Here is a 14758-nt window from a genome sequence, read left to right as displayed (position 1 = left end):
TGTTTAGTATCTTTCTTTCAAATTTTTTTTTTTTTTTATTTTTTTTTTTTTTTTTTTTTTTTTTTTTTATTAACATAAATAAAATCAAACGGCATGGAATTTATCTTTGAATGGGCGGTGATACTTGAAATGATCCCGTAATAGTTTAAATTCCATTTTGGGTGCCTGAATCATTAACCACATGTTAATATAAAAGAAAATTGAAATTCGGGGAGGCGGCTTACCTGTGTGCTCCAAAATGAACTCCAGAATAAACACCCCTTCGAAAGTTATGACTTGTCCCGTGTCATAAAATCCAACTTCCTTGGGAATTGTGGTTTCAAATTTGTCCTCTTTGATGCCTTCTACATCTTCTCCAGCCACTACCTTCTCTTGAATCATTCTTCTTGGTGTACAAAGTCCTTTGAAGAATTCAACACCATCTAAAACTTGCTGTGTTGCACCAAGAATTTGAATAGCATTTTGCACCTTTGGGAAGGCTTCCACGATGTCCTTTTTACTCTCTTCTTGGTTGGGAATCAAAAACCTGCTAGGAAAAGGGACATTGGGTGGAATAACATCAGAATAACATGAAATTGGGACGTCCTTACTGGTGGTGGGTGGTTTAGAGGGCTTAGGGGGCTGCGGCAAGGGTTGTTCTACCCTTGCCGTGTGCATGTCTTCTTCCTCCTCCTCAATTAGCAGCTCTTCATCCACTTCTAGGCTATGTTTGGACATTTTTAGGTCTGCTCCAACCTCCATAGCACTTCCCAAAGTGATAGCATTATGGATTTCAAAATCTTCCTTCGAGTTTTCAATAGTTGAGTTGGAAAGTTCACTTTGCTCTTGAATTTGTTTCATGAACTCCATAATCTGCCCAAATTGCTCGTCCAATTTACCCAACTTCTTGTCTTGATTTTGTTCGTCCTGCGTCAAAGAGGTTAGTAATTGAAAATTTTTATCATTATCCATGGACATACTTGAACTTGATTGGAATTGTTGTGGGGGAGGTTGTGGTGGCTGCATAGGTGTTGTATTGAACTCCTCATATGGTTGCCAATATGCTTCTTGTTGAGCCTCCTTGGCTTGATTTTGTGACCCCTGCGCCAAAGAATTTATTTCATTAAGAATTTGAATATAATCTACTGGCGAACTTGAATTTAATTGAGCATATTGCATATGAAGTTGTGGTGGCTGCATAGGTCTTGAATAGAACTCCTCATATGGTTGCCAATATGCTTCACATTGAACTTGTTGATCTTCCCACCATATAGAGTTTGAATGATCCCTCCAATCTCTTTGTGGACATTGATTGGCTTGAAATCCTTGCCTATATGAAGCACCAAATGTAGGGACACTCTGCATTGTGGTCCTTTCGGCATACGGCGACAATTTAGAAGTAAGATTTGCCAATTGAGCTTGAATGCTAGCAAAATCCATAACTTACTTCTCTAGTACCTAAAAAGAAAGAGAACTAAATCAAAAATCAAAAGTAACAACAAACAAAGAAAACAACACTAAGTTAGAAACTAAAACGAAAACAACTAAACCAAAAAAAAAGAAAAGAACTAAGGGATTAGCAAAGTTGCTAATCCCCGGCAACGGCGCCAAAATTTGATGCGAAAATAATTAAACACACAAATTAAACCCTCTTTTTGACGATTTGTAGTATAAGTGCAAGTAGGGATCGTTCTGGACCGGGGATTAGGAGGGATTGCAAATCTCTTGGAAACTGACTCAAAAACGTAAAATAAAGTTTAAAACACTAAACTAGACTCAAAGAATGCAAAATTAAAATTTAAAATACTAAGACAAACCAAAAACTCAAAATGCTTTAAAAACACAAACTAAATTGAATTCTAACTAAAATGAACATTAAAGCAAAAGGGGGATTGAGGTTTTTACGAAAATTGAAATAACGAAACAAGTTAATAAACTAGACAGAATGTAAATATGAAGTTTATGGATGAATGCTAGCTAAGGGGTTCATCTCCATACATGTTACACTTGCATACAAGATTGATTCTCAGTTGGTCTTTCGATAAATTATGAAACTCAATGCTCCAAGTTAATTAGGTTCGCTTAAATTAACTTTCAGATTTCCCTAGATTCGTTGGATTGAATGGAATACGCATTACAACCAAATTATTCTTAATCAAAGTCCCTAACTATGGAATACGCATGATAGAGACATTCAACAAAGATCATTAAGTTCAACGGAAATCATAAACATCGACGAGGCATTCGTTACTATGGAATACGCATGAAACTTATGCCAAGAATTCGTTTAACGCGATTGTTTATGAGCAACCTCCACTACTTGTGAATATAAGTTCGTAACGTTTAGGTGAAACTCACTTATATTCTAGCGTCATATTCATGCATGAAAATTAAGCTTGCAATCTCAATGAACATACATAAATAAGTTATCAATCAAACAGTTAAACGAATTGAATCCACAACTTATGAAATTCCAACGAAAGTTAATCAATTCATATTGCAAATATAAACATAGTTTCAAATCACCCCCTAGCTAAAGGGGGGTTTATTTCCTCATAACTTTGAAATTAAAGAAACACCTAAACATTCCAACAACTCAAACTTGAATTGTATGAACGTTTAGGCACTCTTCTCTTCCATTCCTCATACGTACAAAACAAAGAGAATTGAATTTAAACTTTGAAATCAAAGAAACACCTAAACATTCCAACAACTCAAACTTGAATTGTATGAACGTTTAGGCCCTCTTATCTTCCTCGTTGTTGTAGCACAAGGTCTAAGGTGAGGTTTGGGGGATTATGGAAATGGTAGAGGAGTGGTTTGGAGGGTTGGGAAGTGGTGGAAATGGAAAGATGGTTTTGGATTCTAAGGGGACTCACGGCAAAGAGAAGGAATGGAAGTGTTTGTGGTGTGTTGTGTATGAAATGAGATGTTTTGAATGATGGGAATGCAAGGGTATTTATAGGAGGAGTGGAGATGTATATGGCTATTTGTTTAAGGTGTTTGTGTGGAGGAATGATGGAGAATTGCATGTGGAATGGCTGCAATGATGAAGAATGAAAGCTGGAAAATAAAAGGGAAAGCTGGAAATCTGAAAATGCAAATGGGAATCCTGAAATGCAAAGGTGGCCACGGTTTTGAGTGTGTTTTGTGTTGGAAATGCATGTGAATGCATGTGAATGTTGTTTGTGTGAAGTGTGTGTGGGTTAAAGAGTGAATGGTGGTGTAATGATGAAGTGTGATGGCTGAAAATGTCAAGGGAAATGCATGTGATTGCATGACAAAGAATTTCAGGATGCATGTGTGTGTTGAATGGTTTCTTGGTGAAGGATGTGGAGTGGTTGAATGTGGTGAAATGATAATGTTTTGTGGCTGAATTGGTGGTGGAATTATGATGGGAGTGCATATGATTAAAGAGTGGGAGTGCATGTGGGTGAATGTGAAGGGAATGCATGTGTTGATGACTAGGTTAGTGGGTGGAAATCTGAAAATGGCATAAGGGAATGGGAGCTCACGGTTTTGAGTTGTTTGTTTGTGTGAAGTGTGTGTGAATGCATGTGAAGATGCTAATAAATAATGCATGTAGGGTTAGGAAATAAAATCATAACTTAAAGGGAGATGATTAAAGGGTGTTGAAAGGTTTGAAATGCATGTGTTGAATTGGTGGTTGAATGATGAAAGAATAAGTGAATGATTATGATAAGTGTATAAGTGAATGATTATGATAAGTGTATGATATGTTAAGTGATAAATGAATGATATGTTAAGTGATAAATGAATGATATGTGGTGAGTGATAAGTGAATGGAAGTGATAAGTGATAAGTGAATGGAAGTGATAAGTGAATGGTTTGATAAGTGAATGATATGATAAGTGAATGCTTATAATAAGTGAATGATATGATAAATGAATGCTTTAAGTGTTTAAAATAGGGAACAAAGCCCTTCCTTGCATGGCAAGGAAGGGAGACACAAGGAAACACACGACAATGTCCTAAGGTTGCAAGGAATGTTGTTTTTGTGTTCTAAAATGCGTAGGAGTCTTCAATGATGCTTAAACATGAGGTCTTTTAGGATTTAACTTTCCTACTTCAAGTCTTTAATTTCGTCCATCCTCTTGGCTCCAAGCATATGATATCCATTCCAATCTCTAATTTGCTCCAAAAGGCTCCAAAAGGCATCCTTTTGCATACCTTGCCCTTAGAACCTGAAAACACACAAAAGAAGCATAAAGGACTAAAATAACTAGAGAAACATAACGTAAATGCACGAGAACAAGCCATTTAAGTCGCATGAATATGCTCCTATCAGGGATGGTTAGAGAAAACCATACGGGTCGTCCAGATCTGCCGCTGCATGCCTGGATTTCCAAGGATAAGTTCATTTTTTTACTGTCAGCTTAGATTGTCATCGTTTCTGCCTTTTTATTGTGGATTATTTTCGATTTTTTTAGTGTGTTAGGTCAGGTTTTAGGGGATTCATCAGAGATATTAATTTCCCTTATTTGTTTTGTTTTCTCTCATTTTAGACATTCATCTCTCTTTCTGTCTGTTTGTTCTCTGTTTTAAGGTCGTTTGCTTCTTTTTTTTTATTGGGTTTTTTTTGTGTGGCTTTTTATTTATTTTTCCAGGTTATAGATCTGATGATTTTTTGTATACCAATCTTGGTTTTGTTTTTCCTAAAAAATTGTTTTTATCTGATTGTGGGTTCGTGGGTTTTAATTTCTTTCGTTCGTTTCAGGTTGCAAAGCAGGAGGTTTTGACCTAAGGGTTCAAGGTACTGTTATTATTATTTTTAGTTCTTATAGTTTAATGTTTCGAACTGATATGATGATTTGGTTGTGAAATGTGGGATTTCTATTCGGCTTATGTTGCCTATGTGATATTCTCTGTTTTTATTGCTGGGTAGAGATTCCATATATTCTAGGTCTCTAGAAAACACCTCTTTAGTTCCACGAGAGGAACTAATTAACACATTTTTCCTGAAACTCATAAGCCTGCAAGAAGCAAAACAAGCTAAGAGTCATTTATACAATATAAATGCATGAACTCTGTTCGAATTCTTACTCTTATTCTCTCTATTTTTTGGCTGTTTAGTTGGACTCCCACGCAGCGTCATCATTTTGGTATGCATATGTGGTTCTTGGTTTGAAGAACAAAAGTTACCTTTGTTTTGAAATTGCAATTTAGTTGCTATCTGTGTCTGTGTCTGGTTGCTCCTTAGGAAGTGAGTGAGGGTACACAATAAGTAATCATGGGACGCACTCCATGCTGTTCTAGGAGAAATGAGAAAAGGGTTTTATTTTCTTTGCCAATCTCTGCAAGAGTTCTCAACTTTATTAATTTTTCTACACTTTGTAGGTTTGAGGTGGTGCGGGAAGAGGCCAGACATCAAACATGGAAGCTTCACTAAAGAGGAAGACAACATTATCTGCAGCCTCTACAACCAGATAGGAAGTCGGCAAGTAAACAAATTCAAATGGTTATTTTTTTTAATTTCTTAATTTATAATCTGCAACATTTAATTCCCTTACATGATTTTGTCTAGAATTCGTTTAAAGATTTAAAATTTCTCTCCACTCTGTTAAAGGGTTTGATTTTTCCCCATTTGTTTTGCAGTTTGAGTCTACTGAGTTCTACGGATTCACTTAATTGCAATCATCTCTTCTGCAATTAATCTCTACCTTCATTGTTAGATGTATTAATACTTGGAATGTGGTTGATCATATTGCCATTTGTTTTGCAGTTGGATGTATTAATACTTGGAATGTGTGTGATCATATTGCCAGTGTTTGCTTATTTTTTTACAGCACTTGCACTGTGAAGTCAATGAAATCGGGTTCCCTTTGTCCAGTTTATAAAATTTCATATCGGCGCAGAAGTATGAATCATGATAATTTTATATTTATGTGAAATCATTTACTTTTATCATAATGAGTTTACTTCTAGGACAGTGCAACCTTTAAAGGGAAAGGATACGTTCAGGCCAAAAAAAAGAAGGGAAGGGATACATCCATTCTTTTGTTTAAGATCAAAACTATTTATGAGTCATATTTATAAGCAAGTGTTTATATTAAGAGGTGGTATGTTGACTAAGCTTTTCAGTTAAAAGGTGGAGGTGTCTTTGAGGTTTAATACAATACATAGGTGGATTCTTTAATATTAGATTAGATTTTCAATTTTTTTAGTACGTTAGGTCCGGTTTTGAGGGATTCATCTCTCTCTTTATTCCCTTATTTGTTTCATTTTCTCTTATTTTGGGGATTCACTCTCGATTCTGTCTATTTGTTCTTTGTTTTAAGGTCAGTTGTTTTTTTTTTTTTTGGGTTTTTTTTTGTGGGTTTTCAGTTCGTTAATTTGTTTAGTTGTTGTTAATTTTACAATTTAATTGTTTCCCCTAATCTGGATTGTTAAGTTTTGGACCTTTTTTTTCCCAAAATCCACATGAAACTGAGCTTTAGTGCTTAAAAGAGACCTGGTTTTTATTCTGTGCTGGAGTTTATAATGTATTTAGATTGGGAACACAATCTTTGTTGAATTCTAAGTTTTTATCCACTTTTGCATTTTTCCCCTTCAATGGTTTCAATTAATTGTTGTTTTAGTATAACTATTGCTCTCTAAGCTGCGAAATTAGGTGTAAGAAAATCTTTTGTGTACTTATGTGGAATTGTTGATTTCCATGGAAGCTAAGGATGTGTGTAACTGTATTGTGGGCTTTTGGATCTGTTGGCTTTTCTGTTTTGATCAAAATTGTTGATTTCTTTTGTGGAATTGAGTTTTAGCCTTGAATCGGAGACGTGGGTGCTTGAGAACGTTTAATTTTTACATGCATTATAAAGTGTTTGTAATTGTAAACATGTTTGAATCTTATACTTTCTATTTCTTTTTTCTTTTTTTGTTTGCATTTTTTAGGCAAGCAAAATGATGTAAACTGGCGATTTATGGTGGCTTTGAAAGGGTGACTTGCTCTTATAAAGTTTTGGAAGATAAACTGCTTTGGAGCCAGAAGCACTCAGTAGCCAGAACAACGGCCTTTCTCTCCCTTATCGGAAAATGGGTGCTTTCAAGGTGAGCCGCAATGCTCTTAATTTCAAGTAATGGGTTTGTGTTACTATGCAGATCTGCCGAACTTTGCATTTAGTTTCTTGGAATTGTTATTTTTTTTTTTCAATTATATATTTTAGTGCTATTATGTTTGTCGTTCAGTGTTGGAAAATTGGAAAGCTCTGGAAACAATATAGTTTTTGAGCTAATGTGAAGATTTTGGGTTGAATACTTTGATTCCGTTTTTCTATTTGCACTTAGAAAAACAGAGGATTGTGATTAATTCCTGTGATGTGAAGATTATTCATGGTTTGAAAACCCGCAGCAAAACGCGGGCATTCTTGCTAATGGCTTCTAAAACGCTTGCATGGAAATGACATTCCTAATCGACATAAGAAATGGTAGACATGAACCTACTCATTTTCTCCAACTAGAAAGGGTATGCATCTCCCTTTTTTTTGCTTTTTAGGATTATTAGGGTTTCCATATATATGCTTTTTTGGATTATTATAGGATGTCAATTTAATACAATATTAACTAATTTGATGCTTATACAAATAGAATACCAACATGATGAGTTTCATACTCCATCTTCCAGTGATGCAAAGAACTAGTTGATTGTATACACTACTTAGATTTAGATTCCGAAACCTTAGAAGTCTTGGATCAAAATGATGAAAAATGAGATTTTACAAGCAAAGTTGGTGATATTTCACTGGGATGACTTTTGATAGTCAGAGAAAAATAGCAGGTTCTTCTAATCTGTTAGAGTAGGTTTCAACAAGAAGAATGAAAAACTCATAAGATTCGTGCGAGTTGTTTGTTTGTATTAAAAAAAAAAAAAACATAGTTTTAAGAGTATTTCCAAATGAGATGTCAAAAGATAATAAATTTCAAATGTTAATTTGATGATTGACGTGGCAATGTCAGATTTCCTCTTTTTCCAACTGGTGTGTTTTTTTGTTATAAATGTTATTTATAGGAGCTATTTAAAAAAAAAATCAATTAACATAAATTTTCAAGATCTATAACATTAATGGCACCCATACAATAAAATAACTAAAAATTATTTGACATCACATTTTTTCACAGGGAGTTTTAACGAAACAATACTATTTACTTTTAACGAAAATGACATTTTTACTTTAAAAAGTCACTTCTGATATTATTTACTTACAACACTTTTTTGTCCTTTTGATTAAAACTCAAAGTTTTCAAGCCCTTTTTATTAATTTTTTTTTCATATGTCAAATTTGACATATAAAAACTCGTATGTCAATCCGTTTGGAGCTTGCTCTTACCTTCAAATTTAATTACATGACATTCTACTTAGGATTTGACATCTTATTTGGAGACAGTCTAATAAAATATAAAAAGAATAAAGAATAAATATGGAAGTAATTGAGTAAAAGTAGGATTCTCTCTCCTCTTAATTAGAGAAAAAAAATTAAAAAAATTAGACTTAACTAGGGTTAGTGTGGATTACACGTGGCAAGCATTGGAAGGGGTGGTGAGCATACTCTTGCAATTCATGGCTGATTCTTGGGATTTTTGGAGTTCACCATATGTTTATTGGGATGTTTCGGGTTCATCAGCTCACCAAACCTCTCTTACACCATGCTGGCTAGCTAGTTTTTACAACCAACATTCAAAACTACATTGTTATAGATCTTATCAGAGATATTTGGTTGTAGAAATATTATCCTTATTCTACTGAACTGTAATTGGATACTTGCATTTCAGTTGCACCTGGGAGTTACGGCGTCGAATCAGGATGGCAGTGTGACTTCCACTTTGGTTATGGTCGTGGTGTAATACATCTCGTTTCTTCTTCATTCGAGTCATTGTTCCTCATCATGTCAGTTTGTACTTTAATATTCGCGCTTTTTTTTTTTCTTTTTTCTTTTTCTCATGGTTATACATAGATCCGTTTGAAGAAGCGGAAAATGAGAAATGGTGCGTACATGTGTTGAAGATATTGATAAAAAAAGGCAGATACTGAAATTGATGAACTTGAAAAAGATTTGATGTCTCTTCAAAGTGAACTATTCTGGGCTGAGCATGAAGAATGGTCCGAAATATGTTGTAGTGCATTGAGAGCAAAGATTGCTTGCATCGACACTTCAATAAGGAGTTTGAAAAGTAAAGATATGAACAATATCGCGGTTCAGTTACTTACGCGGAGAGAACCTGCAGAGAATATACAAGAGATACTGAAGGCTCTTATGCAAAAATATTTCCCAAAGAAATATGAGCAGGTGAAACTCATACAATGTAGCATGACTGCAGTAATATTTCGGAATGTGTGTGTATCTCCCTCTGTATCTCTCTATGTGACAAGAAAATACTCGACAGATGCTCTTGCAACTAAATTCACGCAAGATGTTTAAAATATTACTCCATTGTAAAACCCGGGAAATTCGGTGTCAGAAGCAAACGATTGGGAAGTAGTTTAAACACCGACCGATTGCAGCAATTTCTTATATAGATGTATATGAATAATGTAAGTGTTACCTATTCTCCCTCACATTTATTGCATCAACATAAACACCCTCGGCGGCAATCATCATCCATATTAGCCATCTGAACTGGCATAGCTGAATGTTCAATGCTAACATTCATATATCTTGTTTAAACAAAACCTCATCTGTTAAGTCTCTTTTGTGTCAAGTGTCTGAGCATAACACCTATTTGAACAAACATTATGCATCACATTCACAGGAGGAGAATTCCAGTTTTCGCATTGGTGAAAAATTTGAAATAATTTGATTGCACGAAAACAGAAGACCTACACCTGCACTGAAGAAGAACAAGGTGCTCTTCATATGACAATTGACATATATTGGATACAGAAGGCCTCCAACACCCATAGGACAAAGAAATTAACAGACGAGGATGCCAATATGTGAAAACAGAAAACTAGTGATACTTTTAACCTTCCTCCGCCGCCAGAACAACTAACATTTTGACAAATTCTTCTCATCTCTAGCAGCTGCAGAGCAGAGCAGTACATAAAACTGTCAGTCATGACCCAAAACCAAATAACCTAATAACAGGCAACAACTGCAGCATTGACCCTGCAGACCAGCATTTGCAAATAAGTATTAACTGATGTAGTTATTCTGAATCGGTTCATAAAATCAAGCTTAGAAATCAATATTATAAAAACTGAGCAACAAAAGGAAAGATCATATTTATAACGATTTACAAAAATCTGATTATATTTCATCAAAAAATTATATGCACAGAGTTTATGCACATGCTTGCAACATTGAACAGTTGACTCATCGACAACAAACATGGCCAAGGCTGATTAAGCATTTACAATTGCAAACAAATCAAGCCTGAACTATAAAAAAAGCTCGTAAAAATATAAACTCTACAAACTGAAATTGTGGAACTACCATAATTACAGTCGAGCCTTAAAACATCATCTTCACTCGTGTGACAAATGAACGATCACTGTAGGTGTCCACAACTTCATCAGTACTTGCACTTGTGCTACATTCCACCCCACTCAAATCCATGATCACCACAAAAAACATGGCTGCTCCCTCCACTCTGATTGCTGCATTCCGTCGCTCTTTGAACCAAAACAATTGCCAAGTGAAGTTGATTGCCATTAGCCCTGAATGACCAAACCTGGATTACATCACCAGCAACCAGCTTGTTCTTCTTAACAACCTTACCCCAACTAGTTTTCAACACATAGGATTTTCTGTTTGAGTTTGACAGCGTCCACAGGCTCAAGTTGATCCCTTTCTTTTCTTTAAGCTTGAGACTTGGATCGATAAATGGAATATTAAGGAAACCCAGATCACGACTTCTCCGACTGTGCTTCGGATTAAGGGTTTCAATCTCATTAGATGTGAGGAAGCTGCCGGACAAGACTTGAAGCGGAGGCAAAGACAACCTGTTATGGTTGGGGTTGACGTCAGTGGGGTACAACTTCTTCTGTACGAGCAGTGTCAACTCTGTCCCGTTCATCTTGCCGATGATCAATTTCTTGTATTCTTCCGGCAAATCAGGCGGAGGACAGAGATAACTAGTCTTGTTGTTCTTGGTGTACACCCTCTTCTTCGTCTTCGTCTTCTTCTCGGAAGCAGACCAATCTTCATCCCCTTCATATTTTCTTTTCAACTTCGAATCAATATTACTCTTCAGATCATCATATTCATGAGTAGCAGTAGCGGTAGCAGGGTTTTGCCCAAAACTAGATTTTGACCTTGGTTTCTTAGGGTTACCCTGCAGCGCCCAATTGGAATTGAAACTGGGCTGTCGGATCTCGTTCTTCAGTTGCTTCTTATGATCAAAACCCAGATTGAAATATTTGCCCTGCGGCAGTATGCCAGGGAGCTGAAAAGGGGCAGCATTTGAACAAGAAGAAGAAGCAACATCTGTTGGTGTTGAACTTGAGGGTTTGATCCTTTTTCCGGCAAAGCCATCCTTCAGTTGTTTCTCTTGCTCGTTTTTTCGAATACGAACGCAAAGAACCTCGCACAGACGATCGATGGAGGACAAAGAACGATGAAAATCGTCATTAAAGTCCATGCCTTTGAAGTCCTCCATCGTCAGAAACCCCACAATCATCTTCTCTTCTTCTGCTCTTTTTCTTGAGAGATTGAAAGAAGCGAGTGGAGAAGCCATCGACGTAACAAAATGACCAAGAACTGAAAAGGGGTTTCAGGGTTTTGGAACCCTTTTCCTTCTCTGTCTGAGCGCGATAGAGAGAGAGAGAGCTTGGGCTTCAAGCTAATTAGTTCCCAAAACTAGGGAATGAGTGCCGATTCGGGTCAAATATCTAATTGACCCGTTGAAAATGGCTCTCTGAATTTTGATGCACAGGATACCCACAGTGCCCCAAAAAATCGGGAGAGCATTTTTACTCACTATCATTTAGTATAGTGTATGCTAACCACAAAATCGGTAATTAATATGTAACAGTATTATAATTACCAAAAAGAACTTTGTAGTATTAAATTAAAACATCGTTAGATTTTTGCAAATAATCATACTTTTGTTTTTTTTTTTTTTAATAAATGATTGGGCTACACTAAGATCATCTCTAATGGTTGGGCTAAAAGCTAAATTTTTTAGCCCGGAAAATTTAGCTTTTAGCCTAGAAACTATTTTTCTACTCCAACCATTCTAGCCTAAAATGTTAGCTTGGAATTATTAAAGAATGAACTTAGGCTTTTTTTTTTGTTAAATTAAATTTAAAAAAAAATAAATATGTAGACTATCGTAAATTAATTTTATGAACATTTTAATCTAAAAAATTTAAATTCCGATAAATATTAGGTAGAGTCCACTCCGATTTCTAGACTAAATTTTGAGGGGAATTTGGCATTGGTTTAGCATTTAGCATTTAGACCAAAATTTCCCCTTAGGTTGGAGTGGGTTTGGGGGGAAATTTAGGGGGTAATTTGGCTTTTAACCCACCATTGGAGTTGGTCTAAAGGGAGAGAGGATGAGTTTAATCTCACAATAGGCTAGCAATAATGTGTTTCAAATTTACATTTGCCGAGAATCGAACCTAAGATCGCTTACTTACAAGTGAAAAGGAATACCACTAAACCGTAGTACTAAGTGACATAATCATACATATAAAAACAAGTATGAAGATAGCTCAACCGATGGGATAGTAGGTCGTGTATGGAGCTCAATTGGCATATACCCACCATATGCGTACTTGTCGTTGGCAGCCATATGCCACGAAAAATTATTGTGCGTGATGGTAACACGGCATGGAACCGATAGTGACCAACGCTCAGATACCGATTTGGTGTTAATAGTTCACTCAATTATAACATATTGGGTTTAGATTGATTACCACATCAGTCGATTGCACATCACAGACTTTGCTTAGCAGTATGTATATCCACCACCAGTAGCAGCAGCTGCAAGCTTTTTCTGCAGCAAATCAGTATCAAAAGTAACATTTTCCCTCCAACAGTAGCATTTTCCAGGCATGCATGTGAAACGTTCATCTTGTATTTTGACCTTCACCATGCATCAATTCAACGACAATATCACGCAGTGGAATTTGGCAAGAACAGAACTTATGTCAGTGTTCCTAACAAATACACATTGGCTGACTAAATTTTAGCTAAGCCTACTTACTACTTGACATCATTTCAATTACCTCCAGAATTCCATCCGTCCCAAAATTACCAGAAAACTGCTGAGGATTAACTGGACCAGGTAGCTGAAATGAGATAGAAAACTGCCCTGAAGGGCAAAGATTCTGTGTTTGCATTTCAAACATCTGAGTGTACCTGTAGACCATCTTCTCGCCTGTTACTGTCATTCCTCTTATCAATACTTGGCCCTCATTTTCAACAATTCACAGCTGAATTCCCCTGCGGTGGAAAACGAAATCATCAGTCTGTATCATTTGATTCTTATAAAAGGGGTAGTATCAAGGGGCAATACAGGTGGTTGTATAGAGAAACTTAATTTCATCTCTTCTCACTCCAGGAAGAGATACACGAAACAGGTAGGACTCGTCACATTCTCCAATGTCAATGAGCCCTATTGTTGGTCTCACCTTCGCCATTGCCGCACTCCCAGTCAAGAAAAATCATAGCACGATCAAGTTTCTCCACAGGAGCAGAGTCGTTTTTATTCATCTGCGGGGATCTATAACAATGCAGCATAGGAGTACAACTATCTGGAACAGTACTGATAGGTGCCTCAACATGCATAGGTTTCAACTTTCAAAGGATCCTTCAATTCCATGAGATCCTCTAAATGGATTGGCAAGAACTAGCGGGAGGTGACTCACCATTGGACTTCGGCTCCTGCTCCGACACATTATGTTAAACACTTCCATCATGAACAGTATGCAGCCTTGCAGCATCTCTGTCCAGAAGAAAATCCTCCAGACCAGTAAGCCTCTTAAATTGTTCAATATCCTTTGGCTTAACATAGTATATTTCTAGGTTATGAATAAATACAATGTTCTCAAAGATATCATCTTTGTTATTGAACTGTAAATGGAGACAGAGTAGGAGATGAAAGAGATTGGGAAACTGAGGGTAATTGGCTGTCGGGTCTTCTCTACGGGTAAGGAGGTTACCATGGAAGAACTGGCGTAACAATGGTAATTTAACAATGACAGATTGGCCAGCCTTTCGAAGAACATAATAGTACACCTGCTCTACCTCCGCCACTTCCAGGTGGGAGACACCTAGTTGCTCAATAGTATATGGTAGAAGTCGCTCAGCTCTTCTCTGCAACACTGACTTTGGCGGCCGCTCACCTTTAAGATCGGGCCCAAAGTAGGTACCAATAATGAAGTACAAGAGAAAGCTCTGATCATCATTCGCCATCCTGCTTTGCAAGTTGTTAAATTCTAACCCTGTGGCAGGATTCCCGTCGCCTGAGATAAGCCATCCATCACTGCTGGAGATTAAAATTTAGAATTTTGCAACAAGTTCAAATGTATTAGGATCATATAAGCAGCAATTACTCCGACAGTGAAAAAAAAATTTTAAGTTTTATTTCTTTGTGAAACAAATGAATATGGTGGCATCCTTGTTCCACACCAACCAATCTTTCCACGCGTGGTTTGGCTCTCATTCTTTCTCCGCATAGCCAGCAACCAACCCACTTACACAGAAGAACGCTGTATGAGACATTTGAAAAGTTACTACAAGCAAGCAAATCCCTTTTTCTCAACTCACCATAAGCATACTCTTAACAAACAGTTGTTCTTGAAGATTCTCTCTATTTC

At 36.5% G+C, this 14758-nt stretch overlaps 2 protein-coding genes across 2 annotated transcripts; both read right to left on the bottom strand.

Annotated features, from left to right (window-relative positions):
• Window positions 1-10223: 10223 nt before the first annotated feature.
• Window positions 10224-13228, bottom strand: LOC137713874 (uncharacterized). The gene has a single exon (XM_068453227.2). The coding sequence runs from the start codon at window positions 11665-11667 to the stop codon at window positions 10522-10524; it is 1146 nt and encodes a 381-aa protein (XP_068309328.2). The 5' UTR covers window positions 11668-13228; the 3' UTR covers window positions 10224-10521.
• Window positions 13229-13841: 613 nt separating this feature from the next.
• LOC137712153 (increased DNA methylation 2-like) lies at window positions 13842-14354 on the bottom strand. Its single transcript, XM_088684127.1, has one exon. The coding sequence runs from the start codon at window positions 14352-14354 to the stop codon at window positions 13842-13844; it is 513 nt and encodes a 170-aa protein (XP_088540253.1).
• Between the last annotated feature and the right edge of the window lie 404 nt (window positions 14355-14758).

This window comes from Pyrus communis, chromosome 14, assembly GCF_041283825.1.
Source record: "Pyrus communis isolate YQ-2024b chromosome 14, ASM4128382v1, whole genome shotgun sequence".
Classification (NCBI taxonomy): Eukaryota; Viridiplantae; Streptophyta; class Magnoliopsida; order Rosales; family Rosaceae; genus Pyrus; species Pyrus communis.
The sequence above is the reverse complement of the archived record's forward strand: the minus strand, read 5'-3'. Positions and strand labels throughout refer to the sequence as shown.